At 54.1% G+C, this 24,721-nt stretch overlaps 1 protein-coding gene and 1 long non-coding RNA gene across 8 annotated transcripts in view; one reads left to right on the top strand and one right to left on the bottom strand.

The window, feature by feature from the left end:
• Positions 1-24,721, top strand: part of SSBP3 (single stranded DNA binding protein 3) — a 163,812-nt gene that overhangs the window by 135,868 nt on the left and 3,223 nt on the right. For 2 of the 7 annotated variants that reach the window (XM_077891864.1, XM_077891865.1), the window contains 7 exons: positions 7,186-7,252; positions 7,346-7,422; positions 14,363-14,451; positions 15,142-15,190; positions 15,844-15,879; positions 16,425-16,479; positions 17,861-17,931. In XM_077891864.1, the coding sequence (XP_077747990.1) occupies positions 7,186-7,252; positions 7,346-7,422; positions 14,363-14,451; positions 15,142-15,190; positions 15,844-15,879; positions 16,425-16,479; positions 17,861-17,931 (444 nt within the window). Of the gene's footprint in view, positions 1-2,024; positions 2,106-3,040; positions 3,101-7,185; positions 7,253-7,345; positions 7,423-14,362; positions 14,452-15,141; positions 15,191-15,843; positions 15,880-16,424; positions 16,480-17,860; positions 17,932-24,721 lie in introns of all 7 variants that reach the window. The other 5 variants (XM_077891860.1, XM_077891861.1, XM_077891862.1 and 2 more) reach the window with 5 other exon arrangements.
• On the bottom strand, positions 20,085-24,261 carry LOC144310631 (uncharacterized). Its single transcript, XR_013376283.1, has 3 exons — positions 23,902-24,261; positions 20,574-20,632; positions 20,085-20,396 (listed from the first exon to the last, which is right to left on the bottom strand). It is a non-coding gene; the product is annotated as an uncharacterized LOC144310631 (long non-coding RNA).

Below are 24,721 nucleotides of genomic sequence, written 5' to 3'. Positions count from 1 at the left end.
TTCATGGTACAAAAGACTTGCAGGTGCAAATATGTCCCGCCTTCATTAGCTTCCCCTCCCTTTTTAATTTATGTGATTTCAATTTTCCTTCCCTGTACTGTTAATTAGGGGACCCTCTAATCAGTGCCATTATCACAGTGGTATTCATGTTTAGGAAAGCCGCTAAACAAATGCTTGCAAAATTGCTAAATGGCTAATTAATGTCTGTTAATTAAGAAAATTGCTCATGGTAACAAACCATGCCGTTGCTGGCAGCCGCTAGAAAGACACACACTTGTTGAAATTAGTAGCGTGGCAGGTAGGGGAACATCTGCTCTGCAGAGCTCTCCGGAAGTGAGCAGCCCCTCACTTGGCCAAGAAACTCCAGGCCTGTCCTCAGTGGCACCCCTGGCTTCCCATACGGCACCTGCACACCTCTTCTCTGGGTCTCCAGGCCCACCGGCTGGGACCCACCCCTCTGCCCTGCCCCTCTGCCCTGTCCCAGCTCCCCGCAGTTTGCTGAGCAGGCAGGAGGCTGGGCAGCCTGGCTTTGAAGGAGAAGGCTGACAAAATCCTTCCTGCATCTCAAAGATTCTCTCTCCATCTCTCCTCTTTAATGCAACCCCCCGCCCCCTGTGCAGGTTTTGAATTTTTCTCAAACGTGACTTCCACAAGTAATGACATGCTCGAGGGCAGAGAAGAGTGAATTAGGGCACTTTCTTCAGCAACAGCACCAGGGTCCAGCTCTGAGCATCCCAAGTAGGAAGGAGCTTCCAAGATGGGCTTTTTGTCCTTTATGATTGACCCACAGTAGGAAATATGTTTGATTTTGTGAACCAGTATACATAGACACACGTATGTATAAATGTGAAAAAAGTTAGTGAGAAATACCTGCCTTAAAACACATGGAGCTGTTAGTTTCTTTTCTTTTGTCCCAGGTTTATAGAAAACGATGGTTGCAGCCCACTAAATTGATTCCTCCACCCACTAATGTGTTGCATCCCAGTTTGACCAACCACATGGTTTAAGTGAATTTTCCTGCCCATCTTTTTAGGGTGGGGGTAGTCAAGGTCAGCATAGCCCACGGTTTCTGGAGTCAGCTTGGAACCACAGGTGGCTCACCGCCAACTGGAGTGGAAGGCCCAGCCCTTCCACATTTCCACCTACGCAGCAGTCCCAGACCACCAGCCCCATCCCCCTAGCTCCTCTGCACCTGCCTGCTTGAGCTCTGGGCTGCAGGAGCCTGGGTGAACCTTGCATCCATCAGGTGTCTCATCCTGGCTCTGCCATCTACCAGTTGTGTGGCTGTGGCCAGATGCCTTCATACCTGGAGATCCAGTTTCCTAACTGGTAAAAAAGAATGAGAAACCCCACTTCATGGGGCCATTTTCAAGTGAAGGTGAATTAGCAAAGTTTTCCGAGTGGGTGCTCGGTAATGGTCCGTCCTTTTGTTTCCTTGTTTGATCTCTGGCACAGCCTGACTCTTCCTGTCTATTCTTGTGCACCCATCAGGCCCCCTGCCCTCAGTAGACTGGCCTGGGAGCCCGCATCCTATCTCTATCCCCCCCTGCCCCAGCCCGCCCTAGACTGGGAGCTCCCAGAGGGCAGGGCCTCTCTGGGTTCTTCTGCGCTCAGAAGTGGCCCTTGCACACTTTGCAGAGCAGATGCACTTGCTGTGCCTCACTGTGCTCTCTGAGCCCATCACAACCAGCGTATTTAACATGGCAAACTCTGCTCCAACGGTAGACGGTGCCCGGGCCCCTGCTCCTGCGTGCTTTGACAAAGGAGCTGGGTTTCATTCTCCATCCCTGTAAAGCACCCCGTGAGTGTGTTCATCGGCTTCTCTCCCTCCTGCTCGCCGCCTACACTGTTGAGCCTGCGACCCAAGCAGCCGCGCACACCTCCCCACCAATCAGAGCCCGCCGCCCGCCCGCCCGCACGCCCGCCGCCTGCCCTTCGTTTTGGTTTAATTTTTGTTCTTTTAAGCTTCTGCGCTTCTCCATGTGCTGTGATCTATAACCTGCCTCTACTGTCTGGCCTCACAGGGTCCTCCGGGGTCACAGCCCTCGCCGCACGCACAGCCTCCACCTCACAATCCCAGCAGCATGATGGGACCCCACAGTCAGGTAAAAGCACTGTGGCTCGCCTGCCCGCCGGGGGGCGCGGGGCACGAGGAGGACAGAGCCAGCAGAGGAAAAACAAAAATCAAAATGTGCTCTAGCCATGGTTTTCGAGTCTTTATTGACAAACGAAATATAATAATAATAATAATAATAATAATAATAATAATAATAATAATAATAATAAAAAATATCCCCCCCCCCCGAAAATAGTCTTCATTCCTGGGACATCACACCCCACTTAGATATGAAACCAAAAGAAAAGCAAATCTATTTCTGTGACCTTGTCAGTGGCCTTTGCGTTTTTGTTTTTTCCTCTCTCACTTTTGGTTTGGTTTTTTGAGTTTGGTTAACCATTTGTCCGTAACCGAAGCTGCATCCCTAGCCTTTTCTGTGTGCACTCTCGCTGCTGAGAAAGCTTTCTTGCCCATTGCCCTGCATAAGTTAGGGAGCCCGCTGGCCCCTTTCTGTTCTCATTATGTTTGCCCCCCTGAAATCCTCGCTCCCCTCCCCACCCACCTTTTGTCAGTGGTTTCTGTGTGTGCGTGTGCGCGCGTGTCCAGCTTTATCCGCACACCCTGAACATTTTGTGTACAACTCCCTTTGTGAGTCTTTATTTGCCCCTCCCGGGAGCAGAGGTTTCTTCCTTTGCCCTGCACTGCTCTAACTGCTCTTCCGCGTCCCGTGCCAAGTCCCAGCCACGCTCTCCTGCCACCCAGAATAGATCTCCATGGGCAAGTGCCGAGTCAGGCTGTGCCCTCTGCATCTATTGTTCCCTCTGCCCAAAGGAAGCTTTGCCCAGAGGGAAGAGGCCACCGAGAGAAAGAGAGTTTAAAAGATCACCAGTTTTAACAAAACTGGACTTTGTGGAGTGGAGTGCTTTCGTGTTTTCGCTGTGCAGAAGTGCAGGCTGTCATTGAACTAATTCCCTATAATTGCAGCCTTTTATGTCACCGCGATACGCAGGCGGCCCCAGGCCCCCGATCAGAATGGGAAACCAGGTACTGTACCTTTTCATGTTCTCTCTCCCCTTACCCAGCTACCCTTGGCCCCAGTTGGACTTTGACTCAAAGCAGAATTTGGGGAAAGAACTGGGAGGTGGAGGGGCAGGTTGGAATGCAGGAAGTAGCTTACAGGTGGGTCCCTGGGGCGGGCCCTGTGTCCACTCCGTGTCCACAGTACAGCCCCTCTCACAGCATTTCACCTGCCTCTCATTGGTGGGCTTTGGACAGCTGGCTCTGGAGTTCAGAGGGCAGCAGCAGAAGCAGCCAGGATGGGAATGCAGGGTTTCGGCTATTCTAGAGAAGGTGGTAATGCCCCTGCCCCTCCCTTCCAGCCCCTTCTTGGAAAAGGGTCTTCCTCCTTAATGAAGTTAATTGACAACGTGCATTTTTTCCTGGAAGCTTTTGAGAATTGCCAAGGCTGGTAAATATAATCCTGCTATTAAGGGGAGAAATGGCCCGTAGGAATGCTTAGATCAGGAGGCTGGATGCAGCAGAGCAGGACATTTGTGAGTTTTTAAGCAATGTCTGCCTGTTTCCCAGACCCAACTCCAAACAAGAAAGGATTTGTTTGTATAATTAGAAAAGTGGTCTGCTTACGGGGAGGGCTTCTCAGCCTGGGGTTGTGTGCCTTGTGCTGGCCCATTAGGGTTGGCAATTCTAGGTGGTCTGGAGAAATCGGCCCCCATGCCACCCTCCATAGTTCAGCTTATTGTGGTCCGGGGAGCAGTGGGAGGAAGCTGGAGAGGTAACGATAAAGTATCTTTAGCGATGAAAGATTGAAAAGAAACTTAAATGTTGGGGAGATTGCTTTTCGTGCCAAAGTGTTTTTTATACATAATTCTTAGAGTGACCCTGCAAAAGCCCCTCCAAAAATTTGACGGCATCACCAGCGCGTCCAGCCCCTTTGCCCTTGGAACTTGGGAGTTCAGTGACCAACTCGAGTGGCTTGATTGTTTCTGTTCTCCAGGCTCTGTAAGAAAGGCCCCCAAGTACGAGCTCCAGGGCCCAAGGAGAGACCATCGTAGAAAGGGACTTCCAGTTGTAGAGTTGAATTGTCGATCAGGTTTCCGATGACTTTTTTTGCTCTCCAAAAAGTCTTTTGTTTCCTCTTTCTGTGACATGAAGGAGAGGTTCAGACAAGGGTTAGAGACCCAACTTTTTAACAAGGAGGGGGACCCTTGGGTATGTCACAGATGAGGAAACAGGATTCTGGGAAGTCCTGCAGTAAGCCAGATCAAGCTGGTCTGCAGCTCTCAGCCCAGGGCTGATTTCCTCTGCACCTCACCCACTTCGGTTAGCTTTCCGTGTAGTCCACATGCTGCCTCGGTCACCAGCGGGGGCCTCCCCTGCCATCACGTGCACAGGCCCCAGCAGCACCTTCTCCCGCAGCATGTCCAGGGGCTCTCCATGGCCTGAACTGGCCTCTGCCCCGTGGAGAGAGCAGATGCTTCCGTATCATCATTATGGCCTTTCCTCCAGCAATTAAGGGACACGAGAGGAAACATGTATGTTCCTATTTATCAGTTAAGCATGAACAAGTGCCCAAGAGAGCAAATGGAGAATAAATCCATCATCTGCACCTCGAGTTACAAACCAATTGTCCCAACCCCCCCCCCCCCACCCCCTTCGCCCTTGCCCTATTGGAAATCTATACCGATTTTCCGGTTTTCTCCAAACTCAAGAAATGTTTGCCCTCCAGGAGGGGTGTGCCCTTCCTAGATTTTGTACCTGGGGAGTTCGTGGCGAGTGCCTCAGTTGGGGCTGCAGGTTGAAGAGGAGGCACTGTGCCACTCCAGTGAGCTCAGTCCTCCCCTGTGGCAGGTGGAGGAAGCAGAGGCAGCAGGACTTGCTCAGGTTCATGGGGCCCCCTGTATTAGGGTAATGAGAAAGGCACTTTGGGGGACAAGAAGCTAAGGATCATTAACCTGTTCCCTAAGCCTTACAAGGCCATCTTCCCACCTGCTTCCCTAGTGATAGTTTTGGGATTGTATATAGAAAAAGCATTGCTGTTTTTCAAGCGATTATAGGTGAGGGGGTGATGAACCCTGGGGGTCAGCCGGGCTGTACATGTCTCAGAGGAGCCCCCGCCGGCCCTGTGGCTGACTGGGGGACTGGGGCAGGCAGCTGGGTGACCGTGCAGATGTGGTTGGGATTTGTCCCTTCCCTGGGCAGACGCTTCCTGTGGCCGCCCCACAGTGCTATAGCAGAGGCACTGGCCTATTTCCAGGAGCCTGTGGGGCAGCCCCGGAGCGTCACCTTCCCGAGCAGGCTCCAAGAGAGCACACAGTATGTGCTTGCAGTCCCCTATATAAGCAGTTATTTTGCTTTCTTCCATTTGAAGGCTTCGACTTTCTCTGTATGAGAGCCTTTATCTTTGTTCTGGCACATCTGCCTTCGCTTGTAGAGGGGGCCGGGATTGTCCCGTCCCCTCCCTGATCGGGGTCGCTCCAGTGAGGGAGGGAAGGAAGCAATGCCCAGGCTCCCTCTGAAGCTGCAGGCAGCCCTGCTCTGCTCCTGACCCAGCAGGGTTAGGTGGGGCCCAAGGAGGAGCTTCCTTCGAGAACTGTCCTCACTGGAGTACTGAAGAGGGAGTGATTGCCCAACCTCCACGGCTGCTCCATCAGGGTTGGGTTAGGGGTATTCTGTGACCTGGAGGGTCCCCGGTCTACTTTCCCCCATGCTGGGATCTCCCCTAAACCAGATGGCCTCAGAGGCAGGCCTGCCTTTATCCTCTCAGGATCCTGTAACCAGGGTCTAGAAATAACCCAGATCCCCAAGTGGCCAGACACAAACCACTCCAGTGACTCAGACCTTGGGAACTTGGGGAGAGGAAGCAGGGCTGGGAGAAAGCAAGAGGTCAGAAGAGCTAAGACCCAGGGGTAGAGGGACAGACTGTGAGTACCCCCAGGCACTGGAAACTTTCAGCAGGTCCTCCCACAAGCACACACGAACATATACCCCATTCTGAAGCTTGGGACAACACTGAGAACTAGTTTCTTTGCTTCCCATCACCTCATTCCACAGCTGGTTTAGAGTTCCCTGCTGGGCTGTCCCCCCCAGCAGCAGTCAGGGCTGGGGATGGGGTGGAGGGCTGTCCCTGTCCCAGGTGCCCGGCCTCTGAGAAGCACTGGCAAATGCAGATGGGAAAAGGTGGTCAGTTTTCACAAAGGCAAGGGCCTCGGTTTCATCCTGAGGCATAGGGTTCTAGAAGCATACTTTCCTTCCAGCCCTGCTGCTGTGTTTTTCTTTTCTTCCCGGTTGCCACTGAAATAACTTCAGTCACAAGTAAATCACTTTTAATAGGTTTTCACAGTGAGTGTGCCAAGCGTCACTCAGGAGACCCGTGGCACCCTGTCCTCACCTTCTTAATAGCAATCACACCAGCATCTGCACTTGCTCTAGGCTTTAGGGAATAGGTTCTCATTGGGCATCCTGTTCCCCACTCTCTGGGAGGCCTCCTTTTCACCCCTTGGGTCAGAAGGAGGCATTTCATATGGAAGACGAAGACTGGGTGGGAATCCTGAGTGCTTCTCCTGGCTCTGCCAGTAGGTGACTGGGGGCTGTTGGGGCTCGGGACCTCAGTTTCCCCATCCAAATCTCAAAGGCCACCTCCTCCCTAACTCCCCTGTAAGAAGACCCTGTGTAGTGATAGGATTTTTAGCTAGCGGGTCTCCTGGACCCCACACTTTAGGGGAAGGGATAGAGTGAGTTACATCTCCATGGGGTGAAGGAAAAACAGGGTTCGGCTTGAATTGCAGTGGCTGGGGTTTGGGAGGTGAGCATGGGGGACAGGCTGCCGCTGAGGGGTGTATGGCAGGCAGCGCGGCCAAGGTGAGGCTGAGCTCTGGCAGGAGCACAGATGCATGGAGGCAGCAGGATGTGTGACGGTTCCTGTCCCAACGCATGCTGCACCCTCTGCTGATAACAGCTTCAGTGCCGGCCACTCCTGGGGACCTCACCCCCAGCCCCAGCCGGGAGGTCAAGTTCTCGAGTGCCCCCAGATGGGTAGTGAAAGGGCCAGGGCAGGTGGGCATGTCTCTTTTGTCCCCAGCCACTCAGCACAGATCTCACGTCTCTTTCAGCCTCCGGGAGGAGTTCCTGGGACCCAGCCATTGCTGCCCAATTCTATGGATCCCACCCGACAACAAGGTAAAGGGCCAGGCGGGGCCTCCCACAGCTCACAGGGAGTCTGTCCCATCCGCCCCCGCCACCACCTCACAGTTCACCTACTTTCTTGTGCAGGGCACCCCAACATGGGAGGATCGATGCAGAGAATGAACCCTCCTCGAGGCATGGGGCCCATGGGGCCTGGCCCACAGGTAACCACCTGTCTGTCTGTTCATCTCCCTGGCCATCTGTGTGCACCCGCCTACTCTCCTCCTTCCATGGTCTGTCGGCCTTTCCATGTCACTCACCTCGCAGGGGTCCCCAGCTGCCCTCTCTGCACACAGCCAGGAGCAGCCCCCTGTGGCAAGCAGCAGGCCAAGTTGAGGGGCCCTTTGGGAGGCAGGGGGAGATGGACAGCCAGGTTGGTGGATCCTCCCATGGGCAGGGTTTGAGGAATTTGGAAGGTGGAGGGTCTGGTACCCGAGCAGTGGTGTGGATCCTCCAGGAATCCCAAAGCCTTCCTGTCCTGGGTCCTGAACTGGCTCGGGGTCCTAGTGACCCAAAGGCAAGATAAAGGAGGGGCCGTAGTTCAGCCCGCAACGGACTCATCATTTGTCTGTCCTTGGGTGAATCATTTGACCTCAAGGGGCAGGTGGGCCCTAATAGGCCTTGGTTCCCCACCTGTTTGATGTGAGAGGAAGAGGAAATGTCTCTATATCTGTGGTTCTCAGCAATGCCACCCCAACTGAGAGGAGGCCAGGCCGGCCAGGGCCCCCAATACCCACTTGAACCCAGGGCTTTTGCTGGTTTCATGCCCCGGCTCCAAGCTAAGATTTCTTCTGACCAGAGAGGTTCCATTGTCAAAAGGGACACCTCAGAAATCTCTGGAAGAAATGATGTCAAGTGCCCTGTCTACTCCTTGTGACCTAGCCCCATGCCTCACAGGTACAGGGTCCCACAGGACCATCCAACAGGGGGTCTGACAGGCCATTCCTGTTCTCGAACCTTCTCATGGTTGGATCCCACTCTTCTGAGTGTTTGAGAGTGGTTCTGTTTCCTGTAGTAGCTGTGGCAGAGAGTTTGCTGATCTGACTATCTAAAAGAACCTGGAAGTCTAAATAAGGAGAGGGGAGTTTCGTTTAGTGAGATCAGGACGGTTTTGCTGTAGGGTGTTCCTTCCTTTTTCTGCCCTGCCTGGAAGCCTGCTTGTTTTTGGGGTCCGTCCCCCTGACTCAGTGTACAGATGTTTGCGTTCTCTGGGCCCTTCCTCAGGTTTCTGGTTCCCTGGGGGAGGGGGAGTGCTCCCACGCACAGGCCTGCAGACACGTGCCCTGCTTTTGTAAGGAGAGGTGTCTGCCCACACCCAGAGTCCTCCGCTCCATCTGGAGTTGTATTTACAGCACACCCAGCCCACTGCTTTCTTCTCGGTGGTGGCTGCAACATCTGTGGTGCTGAAAGATTTTAGGGAGGTCCTTGTCTCCTCTTGGCCCCATAATCCTAAAAGGAAGCAAGCCCATACCAATTGCTGCTCTGGTTTTCTTGTTTGTTTGTTTTCTTTCCTCAAATTCCCCAAAGCTTGTGTTTTCATGAGTTCCTTTTAAGCCACCAGAGCGGCCCCTTCCTGCCATGTGGGTGTTTTGAGCTGACCTCTGCAGGGTGGCTGTGCTGAGGAACTCCTGGGAGGGGCAGCAGTGTCTGAAAGCAGAGTGTTCCCTCTCCTGAGTCCGGAATCTGTAGGTTCCTCAGCTGCCCATTAGAGATGCTCTTGGGGTGGACAAGCAAGTGATCTTGGACTTCCACATCCTGGGGGATCTGGGGACACAAGAGGATGGACTGGGAAGGCCCCCACCCGCCCCTCTGGGCTCTTGGAGGCTTAGCAGCTACATCTGTAAAATGGGAAGGAGACCAGCATCTGCAGAATAGGAAACGCTCAAAGGGGGAGGCTCAAGTTCTCGGCATGACGGTTGGCATGGGGTACTCTTAGTAAGTAGTCTGTGTCTTCCAACTTGGGGACTTAAAATTGGTGTTTAGGACTCTGATTGCCTGGGTTTGATGATTGCTTTGAGTCATGTGTGTTTTTGTTTTTTTAATTTTTTCTTCTGGCTAAGGCCATTAACAGAGTTAAGCCTGTATTAATAATACTGGGGTTCTGAAAGCCGGGAATGGATGTCAGCTGATTGAGAGCAGAGTATTCTGTAAGTTTAGGACTTCCTCCTAGCCGAGCAGGTGTCTCGTCATGTCCCTGACCAGCAGTCTGGCACACTCTCGTCGCATGCTTTAAAGAGGTGAGGGTCCCAAAGGCTGAGGTCTTGCCAAAAGAAGGCCTCTTGGGCCCATGTGGCTCTCCTGGCTTCACCAGGCAGGGTGCGAAGTCAGAACTCTCCTGGAGGTCCTAAGAGGGTTGACCGAGAGGGAAGGGAGAAGCTAGCCCCGGGATGAGGCCAGTGGATGCACCCTCTCCCCCCTGAGCCTCAGGGGCTCTGGAAATGTCTTATTTTTTATTTGACTTTATCGAATCAGTAGAGAGACCCTAAAGTGCTTTGTCCATGTCTCCCATACTGCTCTGGGTAGAGTGCAGTCTTAAATCTCTGAGCCACATCTCCCTTAGAACAACCCAGAATGTCTGCCCCCTGCCCCCCACTGGGGGCAGACAGGCCTGGCCTGGTTTGGGACAGGTTTGGGGGTCATCCAGGGAGCGGGCACTACAGAGCCTGAGAGGGCAGGAACACCCTACCTCCTGCTCTAGCCCTTTCTTGTCTATCCCCTGGGGGTGCTTTCTTGGTCACTCCCAACAGACAGGAGAGGGACGAACTCAGAACTCAGTGCTGGAAAACATGGTTCCAGCCGCAGCTCAGCCGGCTTGGGCCTCTAGTCCCTCATCTGCAAAGTGGGCAGCTGAGTGATCACCTCACAGAGCCCACGGTAGGTTTGGCAGAAACAGCATAAGGTGCCTGCAGGGTGTTCACGCACCCCACTGTCTCCCTAGACCTGGGCTCGGGGAGGGAGTCCTGTCTCTGCCACAGCCTGGGCTGTTAGAAGAAGAGACTAGACTAGCCCCTTGAAGCAGCCTTTGCTAAGCACCACTGCAGGCACAGTGCCAGGCTGAGAACAGAGACACCCAGGTGGGAAACCGTCAGCCTGCAGTTCCAAGTGGGGAATAAGATTGCTAATAGCCGGTCACCACTCCAGAACCTTCCCAACAACGAATATTTACGGTGTAGTCTTGGGGCTACTTTATAGATTTCAGAGGCGGACGGAGTGACATTTGCACTTCCTGAGCCTGTGTTGCATTTTAGCCTGAATGTCACAAACGAACCAGCAGACCAGCCATCGCCCTGCCCTTTTCTCTGAGTGCCTCAGACAAGCTTTACTCTGCTTTGGTGAAACGGCCAGTGCCAAAGGGAGGTAATAGATCTACTTAATTATAGTCCTTCTTTAAAGAATTATGTCGGTATCAGATGGGAACGTTCTGGCGAAGTTTTTCAGAAAGTGGCTCCTGTTGGAATGAGTCTAGAACCGCAAGGCCTTCTGGCCGGGCTCCCATGGACAGAGTGCAAGGCCTCCTCCCAGGTGCTGGGGCTCATAGAGCGCATGGGTGCTGCTTGCTAGCATCTCTGGTGCTCAGGCTGGGGATGGAGGGCGGCGTCAGGTGGCCATCAGCCCCGAGGGTCTGTGTTTGACACAGTTCACATCGTGGGGTAACCATGGTCCCTAGCGACAGTCCTGTGCTGCCCGGAAGAATCTGCATCTCCCTGCTGATCCAGGACAGCCCCACTCTTTCTTGGCGCTGCCTGTAGCTTCTGGGCAACGGCCCCAGCAAGCCATGGAAGGATCAGAAACCTAGCCAGAGCAGCTGGAGGCTGGCTGAAGAGAAAGTGGGGCCACATGAAGCACTTTCCCCAAAGAGGGGGGAGGGCACCCATAGGGGCCCCCAGGGGGCCCTGCATGATGGGAGGGGGGATGGAGGACAGGACCCTGCTGCCCAGGAAGCTGTCCTGACAGCCTGTCCTAAAGACTGGAATGTGTGAAGGTGACAACAGTGCTGGGCGGGCTCCGGGCAGCACCAGGAAGAGCCCCTGCGCCTGGGAGTTGCAGAGAGGGGGAGCAGGACCCAGCCCTGCCAGCCGGCCAGCAGGCTGGGCCTGGTGCCCGGTCTGAGGTCCCCAGCAGGGGGGCCCTTCATTGTTCCTGCCGGTAGACCAGACCCTTCTGCTTAGGGTCCAGGGTGGCCAAGAGGGGCCGAGGGTGAGGGTGTGGGAAGACGGTGACTGCCTCCGTAGCTATGGCCAGCCCCAAACTGCGTGGAGGGTCCATCCGGGCGTCCAGCTGCCCCGTCCCTGCAGAGCTGTGCAGACAGCAGCGGAAGGGGGAGCATCTGGCTGCTGGGCACACCTTGCAGTCCAGGGACGTGGACAGGCGGGCACTGAAGGAAGGGACCATTTCTGTGGAGTCTCTGAAACCATGCTTTCAAGCCAAGCCCTCTGGGGAAAGGGCTGCTGTTTCTGCTCTGAGAACTTTCCCCCACAGCTGACAGTTCAGCCTTACTTTTACCCCCCGACTCTGTTCACCCTTGAGCAAATCTCAGGCTTCTCTGGGCCTCTGGCCTGTCATCTTTGAAACGGGGAGGCGGAAGTGGCCCTCCAGAGTCTGTGTCTCTAGCAGGGAGGACCTGGTGGGCAGCCTCCCTCTTGGGAAGTGGCCGTGCTGCTGTTGGGAAGGCTCTGGAAGGTGAGCTAGAGGTAGGAACAGCAGCTGGCTCCCCAGAGCCTTCCCGGGGGTCTGTGTAGCGCATGGGCGGGCACATCCCAGGAGTGAGCACCTGGCTGGTCCTCCCATCGCCCAGTCTGTGCCGCAGCGGCCCGAGCCCCACCCGCCCCCACTAGCCCCCAGGCCAGCCTTTCCCTTGCCTGCAGTGGGCCAGAGAGGCAGCAGGAGCGGCGGGAGCCCGCAGGAGAGTTCTCTGTCTGGGAAACCTTTGGAAGTGGCCAGGCTGTGCCCCGGGGGAGAGCGGGCTGCCAGGGGTGGCTGCAGGCTTCCTGTCCTGCAGCGGCGGAAGTGAGGCTGAGATTTGTGGAGGGATTGAGGAGCTGCACGTGGGGCTTAGGGAGGACCCTTTAAGACCAGAGGTTCTGTGATGCTTAAGGCAGCATTAAGGGCTTTGGTGTTCGTTCTGCTAGCATCCCAAACCAGAGCGCATGTCCGAGAGCCGAAGGAGCACTTCAAAGCTGTCATTTCATTTGATCCTCCCGGCCCGCTCTCCGTCTCCGCCGCGTAGGCAGGGCAGCGGGGCAGAGGTGGCGGCTGCAGAGCCAGAGCTGGGCTGCGCGCCTCCGGCCGTAGCTCTGCTGTGCACACAGCCGCGGGGGGCTGTCGCTCTGCTCCTGACCCTCAGCGGTTTCGTCTTCCCAGTGGGGGGCTGCGATGGAGCAGTTGTAATGATTGAGCACCCGGCACGGCCTAAGCCAGAGTAAGCACTGGGGTGTCCCGTGCCCACGCCCGGGCTCTCCTGTGCTCTGACCTCAAGCCTGTGGCTCTGCCTGCCAGCCCGTGGCCCTGTCTATAAGCCAGGCCTGGCACCGGCTCGTCCCGGAGCTCACTGGGATCCCTCAGTGGCCCCCTCCCCCTGCCTCCTCCATGCCAGGCCTTGCTGTTTGCCAGTTACTGTCTACACACTGTCCATGTGTCCTGTTAGACGCCAGGCCGCTGTCAGGGACACCAGGGAGAGCAGGTGGGCCCACGGCTTTCATGTTCAGGAACCCGGCCTCGGCTCAAGAACTCCGCTCCAGCATGATGTTGGCTCGGAGCTGCTCAGCTCGGGCTCTTCAGCCTCCTGGCCTTTTGCTCTTCCTGATAGCCTTTCAGCAGATATGTGGGGAGAGTGCAGACCTAGAGGCTTACAGATCCAGGTTTAGACCCTGGTGGAGTCATTGACGTACTGACTTCGGGCAGTCAGGTCCTCAGTCTCCCCTTCTCTAAAATGGGACTCATACTAGCTTTGTGGCATTGTTAGAAGGACAACCCAGGGCCTGTATGTCAAATGGGTTATGGGCTCAGCTATTTCTTTGCTGTCAAATTTCCACCAACCTCACATTTTTCGGATTCTATAAAGGCAGAGCTTAAGTTACAACCAGACTAATTTTACTTTCTGTTCATTTACTTACTCACTCCTTCATTGATTCAGCACCCAGTCTGTGATGGCTGGTGTGTGGAGTGACACGCGTACGGAGAAAATCAAGACACAGTGTCTCCCACCCCCCCCCCCCCCCCCAACACACACATACAAGGTACTCAGAGCCCAGTGGGAGAGACACATGGCCATGATCATAGCCCTGTGTGGCATGGGCTGTGGCAGGGGTCAGGGGATTGCAAGGCATTATGGGAGTGAGCATCCTAAGAGATGTACAGGGAAGGCTTCACAGAGGAGGTGCTCTTCGAGCTGGGTTTGGAAGATATGTAGGAGCCCAAGTGGAGAAGGGAAGCAAGGCATTTCTTCTGCAGAGAAAATAGCATCGGAAGTGGAGAGCCAGGGGTAGTAGTGACTAGAGGTTCCTCATCTGGCACTCACGTGACCCCTTGTGCTATGCCTTGGGGGGGTGTACTGAGCTGAGGTAGGACTCTTCCCCCGAGAGTTTTCTTCCTGCTTCTCTAGCACTGTGTGTGTCGCAGGCCCCACAGGCTGATGCTGGAATCAGGCATCCTGATCCCGGGGCTAGGGGATAGCCCAGACATGGGGCAAGGAAGGGGGTATCTCTATGTGCTGGACTTTGGGGACAGCCACTGGCCAGGCCTTTCAGGACTCCTCCTCCTTCTACATTCAGACCCACCCTGCCCCTCGCCTCAGAGTTTCCGATGTGGGCAGTGTTCCCCTGTCGGTTCTGTTCCGAGCCCACTTCCTTTACCCACCCAAGACCTGAGACAGATGTGAGGGCTTGCTGGACATCCCCATGCTTTCGAGAGAACCATCCCGAAGCCTCCCTCTGTGCTGGCTTGTCATTGTGGTCCTGTCACGTGGTTCCCACCCCCTCACCTTATTTAATGAATATGTTATTTTTTTTCCTCATCAGATCCTTTCCACAGACTAATCCTCTTGCTTATATTCTGTTTGTCTTTCTTCCCTCCTCCTCTCTCTGGTTCCCCTCCTCCTTCTCATAGACTGACCCTTGGTTATCGTTGCAGAATTATGGCAGCGGCATGAGACCACCACCCAACTCCCTCGGCCCCGCCATGCCCGGGATTAACATGTAAGGCACAGCTGACCCCGCTGGTGGCACAGAGCCTGCGGCTCGCCCCGCCCTCTGTCACTCCCCGAATGGCCGGTGAATGATGATAATTCTGGGCACCTCTCTGGACGTCAGTCCCCTCTGCAGTGGAGTGATGTCAGAGACACTGCGATAAGAGCTCCCGTGCCCTGCATTGGGCTTATCCTCTCTGGCTGTGGCTCAGAGCCTGCCGCAGGCATTAGACCCCCCACTCTTCCTAATAATCCTGTGAGGTGGTTATTACCCCCCACTTACACATGAGGGAACTGAGGCCCAGAGAGGTGAAGTAACTTGCCCGTACTCACACAGCTCTGAGTGACAGGATTGAGACTGAACCCCTATACAGTGCTGCTCTAGTGCTTTAGTGTTTCTTAACCCCTCCTTGCGGGGACAGATCCCTGGGAGAATCTGTGGGTTCCCTTCCTGGGAAAATGCACACAGGAGATTTTATATACGTTACACATTCTCCGTGTGATCTATAGGAGCTTGTAGTTCTCCACTCAAGGAGCTGCACTTTGCTCCCCGAGAACCAGATGGTGTGTAAGTCCCTAGGACTGTGGAGGACTTCCTGTTAGTGATGTCAGCCCTCTTGTTCTGGCCCTGCTGGCACCACCCCCTTGGGGTTGATAAGACCTTTTTCATTGTCGTCCTCTCTCTCTCTCTCCCTCTCAGGGGCCCGGGAGCTGGCAGGCCCTGGCCAAATCCTAACAGTGCTAACTCAGTGAGTACCCCAGTTGGATGGGATGGTGATGGTGGTGTTTGCAAGGGAGGGGCTCCTAGGGTACAGGGTGGTCTTGTCCCCAGGTTGGAGGTGTCATGAGAGGCAGGGTTGCGGCAGGACTCTCCACCCCCACCCCCTGATGCCTGCAGGGACGAATGCTGCTATAAGTGAGGCTTGGAGTAAGGTGCTGCGGCCTTCAGGGATTCGGCCCCAGCCCAGCCCATTGCTCTGCAGAAACCCTGATGTGTGAGCCGAGGGGGCTTGCTCAGAGACCACTCTCCACGTAGAAACCCCTGGGGATCCTCTCTTCCCTGGCAGGGCTGGCTTCTCACACCCAGAGGAACAAGCTGGGAATGGGCTCCACACAGAAGGCCACGGGGCTGGGGAGAAGCTCTTGCTTTCCTGTCCTCTTGACCTGGAGGACCTCCCATGTCCACACCCCCTCAGAGCTCCCTGCCAAGGCTCTCGGGATCAGTTCAGTCTGGGCACTGGGCTTTGTTCACACCCCTGGCCGTCCCAGGGACACTAACCAGGGGGTCCCACAGCCTTCCCCAGCAAAAAGGGGGTGTGTCCCCAGGTGGATTTGGAAGCCCAATGACATTCTTTGAGAGGAAGTGACTCTGACACGTGGCTCCCCCACTTCTTGTTTTTAGATTCCATACTCCTCCTCATCACCTGGTACCTACGTGGTAAGTATGTGTGGGTTTGGAGCATTGCGTGTCACAGCCCACATGTGGCTGAATGTGCGAGAGAACTTCTCCAGGGTCTCTGTTTCTTTCCCTTGCACAACACATTCTGGGTACAAGTTCCAAACTATGCTAGAACCTGCTTTATCTGTACAGATACCTGCTGTATTCAGGTATCTGTACCTTCTAGTGGCCCAGAAATCCCCCAACAAGACCTAGAGTTGGGTCCCCATCTTGGGGGCTGCCCAGTGGCCCAGCTGGCTTCCACCACAGGCCTCTGGTTCCCTGCATTGGTGTGTGTGTGAGCACATGTGTACACCCACAGCTGCCTCTGGGTCTGGAGAACGATGAGGATGGTTGGGGGGCTGTAGACCAAGTCCAGCTCTCCCAAGGCTTAAACACGTGTGCCCTGCTTGAGCTTTAACCAGAGCTAACACCGGGCTGGGCCCTGGGCAAGCACTTGTCTTTGATGTCACTGGAGCTCAGTGGCTTCTCCCCACCTGTATCATTGTCATGGATATTTGATGTCAGTTTTATCTCCCTTCCAGGGACCTCCTGGTGGTGGTGGCCCCCCAGGAACACCCATCATGCCTAGTCCCGCAGGTGAGAAGGCTTGGGGAGAGGGTACCATTAAGATCATAAGGGGTCTTGGAGGGGCCCAAATGCCAGGCCTAAGCTCACCAACTATTCTTCTTGAGCAATGTTTCCCCCACCAGGTACCTTGGCATTAGGGATTTAGGAGGCAGGCATCCCCTGGTGCCACTAACCTGCCCTGTGGCCTCAGCCAGGCCACTCCTCATCTCTGGTTAAAGGATGGGGCTGTGCAGTGGGGAGGGAGATCCAGGAACGAGGGTTCTCACTGTCCTCGGCTTGCACCAGTTGGTAAGCACCAGTCCTGGCTGTGCATTTCTCTAGATGCCTGAAAAGGGGCTTTGGAATTTCTGGCCTCCTGGGACCAGCACTGTGTAACATGATGGTCCCTCAAGAGTTCTCAGAGCTCTTGGCTTCCGGTCATCTATGCAGGGGATGGCTTCTCCCTCTTTCTTTGATCAGAAGAGGGCATGCGTGCACACATGTGGGCATCTACACACACGCATACACACACAGCATCATGTTTATACTTCTTTCACAGCTAAGAACACCCTTCCATCTAGAAGGGATTCCACAAACACCTTTACCCACCCAAAAAATAAAATAAAAAATAAAAAAATAAAAATAAAAAGTAGTTGGATTTCTGTCTGAGGAACAGGGTGCCTGCTCCTGATACAAACATGTTAGCTGAATTTCTAAGGAGACTTTTCTGGGAGACAGATGGGTCCCTCTGTTCCCAGACTCCTCAGCTCCCAGTAGCAGGGAAGCTGCTAAGCTGCAGTGGTCAGGCTGGCAGCTGTGATGTTCAGCTCCCGCTCTTGCTCCCTCTTTCTGCTGCTGCATTTTTATGAGCTGCATGACCTACATTCAGACTGGGTCACATTAAACCACTCCATATGTTAATTCGTCTCCAGCCCCCTCCTGGCCTCTCCCTCCTGTCCCATCAGCTGGGCAAGGTGGCCCCTGGGTAATTTGTGGCGTTTCCCTTTCCCCGATTTGATTAAAACTGCTGGGTGGGATTGGGGGAGAGCGCAGGTGGTGGTCTGGCTGTCCCTCATCGTCCTCCGCAGTGTCTGGGGAGCACGTTTGGTTTGGGGTGGGGAGATGAGAATTCAGATCCCCCACACACACACCCACACGCCTTGCCACATTCACACTGTTGTCCAGACATCCTGGAATTCTTCGTTTCAGGGTTGAGTGGTTTTCACAGTTGAATTTTCTGTGATTAAAAACTTTGTGAATCTTCATTAAATACAAATTAGCCAGAAAATGGTGGTACTTAGAGGAGATTTTAGGTGATAAAATACAAAAGAATGAGTTCAAGTGCCACGAGTTTGTTTTAATTAAGAAATGAATTAATCACCCCGACTTGTGGGTTTCCACTGTTCTACAGATTCAACAAATTCCAGTGACAACATCTACACAATGATTAATCCGGTGCCGCCTGGAGGCAGCCGGTCCAACGTAAGTCCGCTTTCTAATAATTTACATATCAGATACCATAACAAATCATAATTAACTTCATCAGCTGAGGGGAAAGCAAGTTTAATTGATTTCAGCCATTTGTTACCAAAGATGAATAAAATAAACCATCAGAAAAGTGATTTAACTCTTGGGCAACTCGGTTCCCATTTCGTAGCTGGGAGAGAAGGGGGTAGAGTGATGTCCTCCCTTCTGGTCAAAGTGGGGTGCCTGGCCTCACTGTGGGGGTTGCCACTGCTCTGGAGTGGGGTGTCGGTTTAGGAAACCACTAGGCTGCGGGTGGCCTGGGTCACACCATCCCTGCTGATGGGCTGTGCCGCCCCCCGGCCGCCCTTCAGCCTCTCAGGTCTGGAGCTGTGGGTTGCTGGAGCCCATCTGGGGTCCCGTCTGCCCTGTGCCTCTGGCCCCTTTGGGAGCCCCAGGACTCCTACACTCTGCATCATCTTGGCCTCTCCTTGTGTCACTGCCTGGCCTAGAGGCCACTCCCTCCCCCCTAGGCTTCTCCAAGCCCCAACCCTCAGTGATATCGCAGCTCAGACTCCACTTTATCTGATTCTTGCTCACCCACTCCCCTCATGTCTGCTGCCTTGTGCCAGGTGGCCCTTGGCTCTGCAGCTGTGGCCTGTCTCCATCTCCCAGGTGGGAGCTCCCTGAGGGCAGGACTGCTCTGACCCATGTCTACAGACGGCTCCTCCTCCTAGGTGGGGGAGGTGAGTCCCACTGACCTTGCACTCAGGGAACTTACTACCTGGAAAGGAGGCCGCTGTGTGACCAAATGCACAGTCTGGACTGCAGAGCCAGAGGGTGGACTTGGGGTCCCAACATTATTCGGGCCTTTTGGGGTGCTTTGGTTTTGTTGGTTTGGGTCCTGATAGGACCGGTGGATCACTCACCATGCTCAACACTGCCTGGAGGCTGTCCCATGCTGGACACTGCACATGTCTAATCCTCTGGCAGCCTCTGAAATGAGGCTTCCTGGGTGCCTGCTCTATGCAGAGAGGGACCTGAACCAGGGGTCATGTGATGGAGAGGGAGGGGAACTGCACTCCTTAACCCTTGCTCCGCCATCCCTGTCCCTCTCCTGGGCAGCCAGCATGCTAGTCATCCCTGCCTCTCATTAGGGTGACCGACTATCAGGTTTAGCACTAAAAGCTCAGTGTTCAGGACACGACTTCCCAGGACACAAAGTCCGGGGTTTTGACAGTAACTTCAGAAGGCTGGGTGCCAGAGTGTAAGGCCCTTACTGCAGCCCCAGAGCAGGGGACTACGCTCAGGGTGTTCAGCGGCAGCTGGAAACGGCTCCCCCGACCACGGATGCCAGCGCTCATGGCCTGCAGCTCCTGGTAGGCTGACCACATCATGGCACCAAGAGGGGTGGGGCTCGAGTGCACTGGGGTCGGGGCCCTGACAGGGTCGGCCTCGACTCTGCCTGCAGATCAGCTGCTCGGCCCCGTGTCAGGATTGCACGGCCTGATTTTTCATGCTGCAAGCCAGGGGCACCTTGTCTTCTGGGCCAAGGGGCTGGAAGGGAGCAGGATGGCAGCACTAGCGCTGCCCGGGCCTCACTGGATTGGCAGGTGCCAGCTGAGGGGGGGGGGCATGCACAGTGGACTGGGGAGAGGAACCATTGGAATGGAGGTGCTTGGCGGGGGGCACGACCAGGGGGACAGTGGCCCCGAATTTGTGCCGGCACAGCCCTCCAACGACACTGCCACCAGGCTGTCCCTGCTGCAGTTCCCTGAGCTCAGGAGGCCACGGTTCCGGATTCGAAGGCTGCACCCAAGTCCCGTGTGGTGACAGAGGAGGGCATCTTGATGTCGAGCTAGTCCTGTCGGGAGCTTTCTGCAGCCAAGTGGTGCCTCACATCACGGTGATGAAAACTTGTTCCTGGCTCTTTGGTACTGACTCAAAAGCTGGAGCTTCACCTCGTCGTGTTGATTTCTACCATGATCTTAGTGAAACTGCAGAAAACAAAGCAAAGACGGTTGTTGTTCTGTCCAAACACAAGCTAGACTTGGCCCATCTGTCTGCATATTGGGCAGACAGCACATGGTTAATTTGGCAAATTTCATTTGGCATCTAAACTCCTTACCTGCTGACTGTCCCACCCACCGTGCCCTCAGCACTGCTGCAGAAGTACAGCTTACTTCCTTGTGAGGCCAGGCTTTCCTAATGAAAGATTTTTGGTCACCTGTCAATCTCCTCAAAATGCGCAGATACACTTGGGGCTTTTTGGAGGCGGAGCCAGACCCAGACACCTGCCTGCACAGTGGCCAGAGCTAGTGCTGGCCACAGGAAAGGTGCTGAAAGCTCGGCCCACTGTGACGTCCTCCTCTCCTGGGAACCATGTTGAGGTGAGGGCGTAGAGAGGAATTACAGTAAGGTAGACGTGTCTATGCTGTGGCTTTAGAACTGTTGGGTGATCCTTTCAGGGGGCCACCGGGAGCCTAGAAGAGGATGGACAGACCACACCTGAGCCATGAGGGGCCACTGGGGGGATTGGGTCAAACCCCATTGGCCAAAGTAGTGACTTGGTTTTGAAAATGAGATTGCCTAAGAACTCAAAACCTGTCACCAGCAAAGGGCAGGGCTTTCTTGGCTTCTTGATTGAAACTGTAACTTACTTGGAATCCATCTTGGATCTCACAAGGTAACATCACCTCTGTGCTTTAAACTGTTTTCCCTGAAAGAGAGAGAGAGACGCTTAAGTAAGGACCGAGATCCACGGTGCTTCAGAATGCTTAGAAATGATGGACATTTGAGACAGGACAGCCTGTCTCCCTAAACCAGCCCATAGATACAAAGTGTGATGCACCTCTTAGGAGAGCTCGAAGTGAATTCCTGCAGGCTCCAAAACCTGTGCAAATCCGTAAAATCCCAAGTACTCTGTGCACAGATGTGTTTGTGGAGAGGGTGTTTCCGTGTTCCCATGTTGGACTGACGCCAGGGCCTCATAAGAGCAGAGTGGCAAGTCACAGTGATTTTTGCATTTACCACTATATAAGAAAATTAACAAGCATGGGCTAGAAGCTGCTGGCAATCCAGAGAAGTACTGGTGGAAAAGCAGACAAGAGCAAGGTGGGTCTCCGGCAGCTCCACCGCAGCCTCCGGAGAAAACTGAGCTCGGATTCATGTTCTTGCTGTGTCTCTTCAATCTAGCCTGGTCCCATCTGGAAATGTGGCCTCAGGTGCCACCTCTGTTCCCACGTAGGCTTCATCAAGCTGGACAAATGTCTTCCTTGAATGGATTATCCAAGACATTTACCTCACAAAGAAACTATGTTAGCTACCTCTTTGTGTAAAACTTCTTTCTAATCTTAAAAAAGGGGGGGGTGGACAGAGCAAAAATGCCCTATTATAGGATAGAAAGAAATGCAATTTTTTAAAAAAGATTATTTACTGGGGTGCCTCAGTGGTTTAGTCGGTTAAGCATCTGCCTTCAGCTCGGGTCATGGTCCCAGGACCCATGGTCCCTAGGATTGAGCCCTACATCGGGCTCCCTGCTCAGCGGGGATCCTGCTTCTCCCTCTCCCTTCCCATCATCCACTTATGCTCTGCTCTCAAGAGCAAGTAAATACAAAATCTTTAAAAAAGATTTATTTGAGAGAGCCAGTGGGCGTGTGGGAGCAGGGGGAGGGACACACTTCCGACTCCACTGAGCATGGAGCCGGACTCGGGGCTGGATCCCATGACCCTGAGATCATGGCCTGAGCCGAAATCAAGAGTAGGACGCCTAACTGAGCCACCGAGGTGCCCCAAGAAACATGATTTTTAAAAATCAAACATAAGCAATATCTGTTTCATCAGTCCATTGCGTTTAGCCTCTAAAAAAAAAATCTTATATTTGTGTATTTTAAGACTACATAGTAATATAGCCTACAAAATTTAAATATCCAATAAAGAGCTCAAATAAATTACTGTATTAGAGAATAGAAACATTATAAAACTGTTACGTTTTTCTCACACAAACCATTCATTTAACTAATCCTCTATCCCCTGCTCCCGTTAACTAGCCTTATTATGGCTTTATTGAAATAATAGCATTTATGTGGCAAAGTAATACAGAATAAGCAAGTGGTGCAGGGAGAGCTGGCTATCCCCAGGCAGGTGCATGAGCCGGACCGCAGCTTCACGCCAAAACCCAGAATCAGCGCAGAGTCGACCCTCCATCTGCCTGGCGGCGCTGAAGCCATAAAAGGCTTAGAGGAAGAGAGGCGTCAGTCTTCGTGGCCTGCGTGAAAGCAAAGCTTTTTTACCTGTGACACGGAAAGCACCAGTGACAAAAAAGCAAATAAATTGGACTTCATCACGATATAAAACTTCTGCGCTTCAAAGGGACACCATCCGGAAGGCAAAAACACAGCCCACAGAGTGGAGAAAACATTTGCAAATCACATATCTGATGCAGGACTTGAATCCAAAATAGGCAGAGAACTCTGAAAACTCAGTAGTGAAAAAAACCCAATTTTAAAAACGGGCCAATGATCTGAACAGACATTTCTCTAAAGATGTACCGGTAGCCAGTAAACACACAGAAAGGCACCCAGTGTCGTGGTCGTCCGGGAGATGCCACCAGCCCCGCGTGCCCCCGCACGTGCTCCCAGGGATGACTGGGGACCGAGGCTGGGAACCAACCAGGCCCGGTAGGGGAGAGGCCGGTGAGACCTGGGGGCGGGGGTGGGGGTGGGCGGGCTCCTCCCCTGCTGGTGGGAATGGAAAATGATATAGCTGCTGTGGGAAATGGTGTGGCGGTCCCTCAAAAGGCTACATGGGGCCACTGCGTGACACCTCCACTCTGGTCTCTGCCCGTGGGAAATGACCACGTATGTCCGCAGAGTAATCCTGTTCAATATTCAGAGTGGCGGTACTCACAACAGCCAAAGCATGGGGACAACCTGAACGTCTGCTGCTGGAGTAGACAGATAAAGTGCAATCTCTCCATACGGTGCGACGAGATTTGGCCAGAAGGAGGAGTGAAGGCCTAAATCGTGCCCCAACACGAGTGAGCCTTGAAGCCGAGCTGAGCGAAGGAAGCCAGCCACAGAGCTCACGGAGGATTCCACTTACGCAAAAATGTCCAGAATAGGCAAATCCATAGAGACAGAAAACAAATTAATGGTTGTCTGGGGCTGGGAGGCTTGCAGCAGGGTGGGGAGTGACTGCTAATGGGTCAGGGCTTCTTTATGGGATGATGAAAAGGTTCTAACGTGGATTGTGGTGGTGGTTGCCCGACTCTAAATATACGAGAAACCACTGAATTGTATGCTTGAAGTGGGCTGATGGTATGGTCTGTGAGTTAACAGCTCAGTAAAGCTGTTAAAAATAATATCCAAGAGGGGCGCCTGGGGGGCTCAGTCAGTGAAGCATCTGCCTCTTGATCTCAGCTCAGGTCTTGATCTCAGGGTCATGAGGCTCAAGCCCGTGTTAGGCTCTACACTGGACATGAGGCCTACTTAAAAAAAAATTAATTATAAGAAAACACAATGATCTATAACCTCAAAATCTTTAATACACACACACACACATGCACACAAACATGTAGTTGTTTATAACATTATCGTGCTTGGGGATTGTGTGGTCATTGGGTTGTCCTGAGTTGACTCCCTGTAAAAAGTCACCCTCGTCCTCGTCTCATTTGAATTAATAAGTATGAAATTTGTTGCCAGATATCAAAAATGTGGCCCTGGGAAGCCTCTGGGGAGGGGGAAGCCAGGAGGCCAGGAGGCTGCCGCTGTGGTGGAGGTGGCGGGTGGGAGCCCCTGCGGTCTGGGCCCCCTGCCCCTTGTGCTCCTACAGGCCCCCTACCCAGAACGGCTTCCGGGACCTGCCCAAGTCCTACCCTGATGACTTTGGCCCTCGCCCTGCAGCGGGTCTGACTTCTCTGCCCCCCCCCCCAGTGCCTCTTCTTGAAGCTGTGGCCGTGCCTGGGCCTCGGCTCCCTTGGGAACTCACCCGTCTGTCCCTGGGCGTCCCTGGGCGTCTGTAGCTGTGGGTTCCTCTTCCGGGCCTAGCTGAGCAGTGAGTCGCTCTGCGTCCCCAGCCCCCAGCATAGGCCAGATGCCAGACAGTCCTCCGTTCTGCGGTGTCCACCTCTCCCCTCCCCAGTGTCCCTTCATGACCCAGTGATGGGACCTCTGGCCTTTGGTTGCTGCTTTTCTGAAGTGGTTTGATAGTTCCCCTCGCTGGGCTAGGGCCGATCCCGCCCCTCAGGCCTTCTGCTCAGGGATCAGTGGCCCCTCTGCAGTGTCCCCAGGAGAGAAACCCTCCCTTGCCCTGCCTGACTGCTCCCCTCCCCACCCCCCAATCTCTCAGTAGAGCTGACGTCCCCTCCCCCATGGAAATCCTTCATTTCTCAGGAAGCAGCATCCGTAGGCTGTGGAAAGGCCCAAGCCCCTGCCCCTGCCCCAGGCCCCTGTCCCAGTTCCTCCCAGCCCCTCCCAGCTCCTCTGGACGGGGCTCCAGCAAAGCATTTCCCTGTTCGCTCTGCTTCAGTTTCCTTATCTGTAAAATGGGGAGGAGAAGCATTAATACTTTTGGTCCCCGGCTTGGTATCCTCACGTGTCTGTGTGTGTGTGTGTGGGGGGGGGGGGGGTTCTGACCGGTAGGCCATATGCTCCACTCCAGGGATAGAGCACAAGTCCATACCTGTCCCCGTATGACTGTGTGACCTTGGTCCAGTGTCTTTCCCTCTCTGAGTTTGTTTCCTCATTGGGTGCATAGGGCCGAGCACCTCTGCCCTGTACAGCTCCAGGGGCCGAGGAGAGGGCCAGCT

The sequence above is a fragment of the Canis aureus genome, chromosome 3 (assembly GCF_053574225.1).
Source record: "Canis aureus isolate CA01 chromosome 3, VMU_Caureus_v.1.0, whole genome shotgun sequence".
Taxonomy (NCBI): Eukaryota; Metazoa; Chordata; class Mammalia; order Carnivora; family Canidae; genus Canis; species Canis aureus.
Note: the sequence above shows the minus strand (reverse complement) of the source record. Positions and strands in the feature narration are given on the sequence as shown.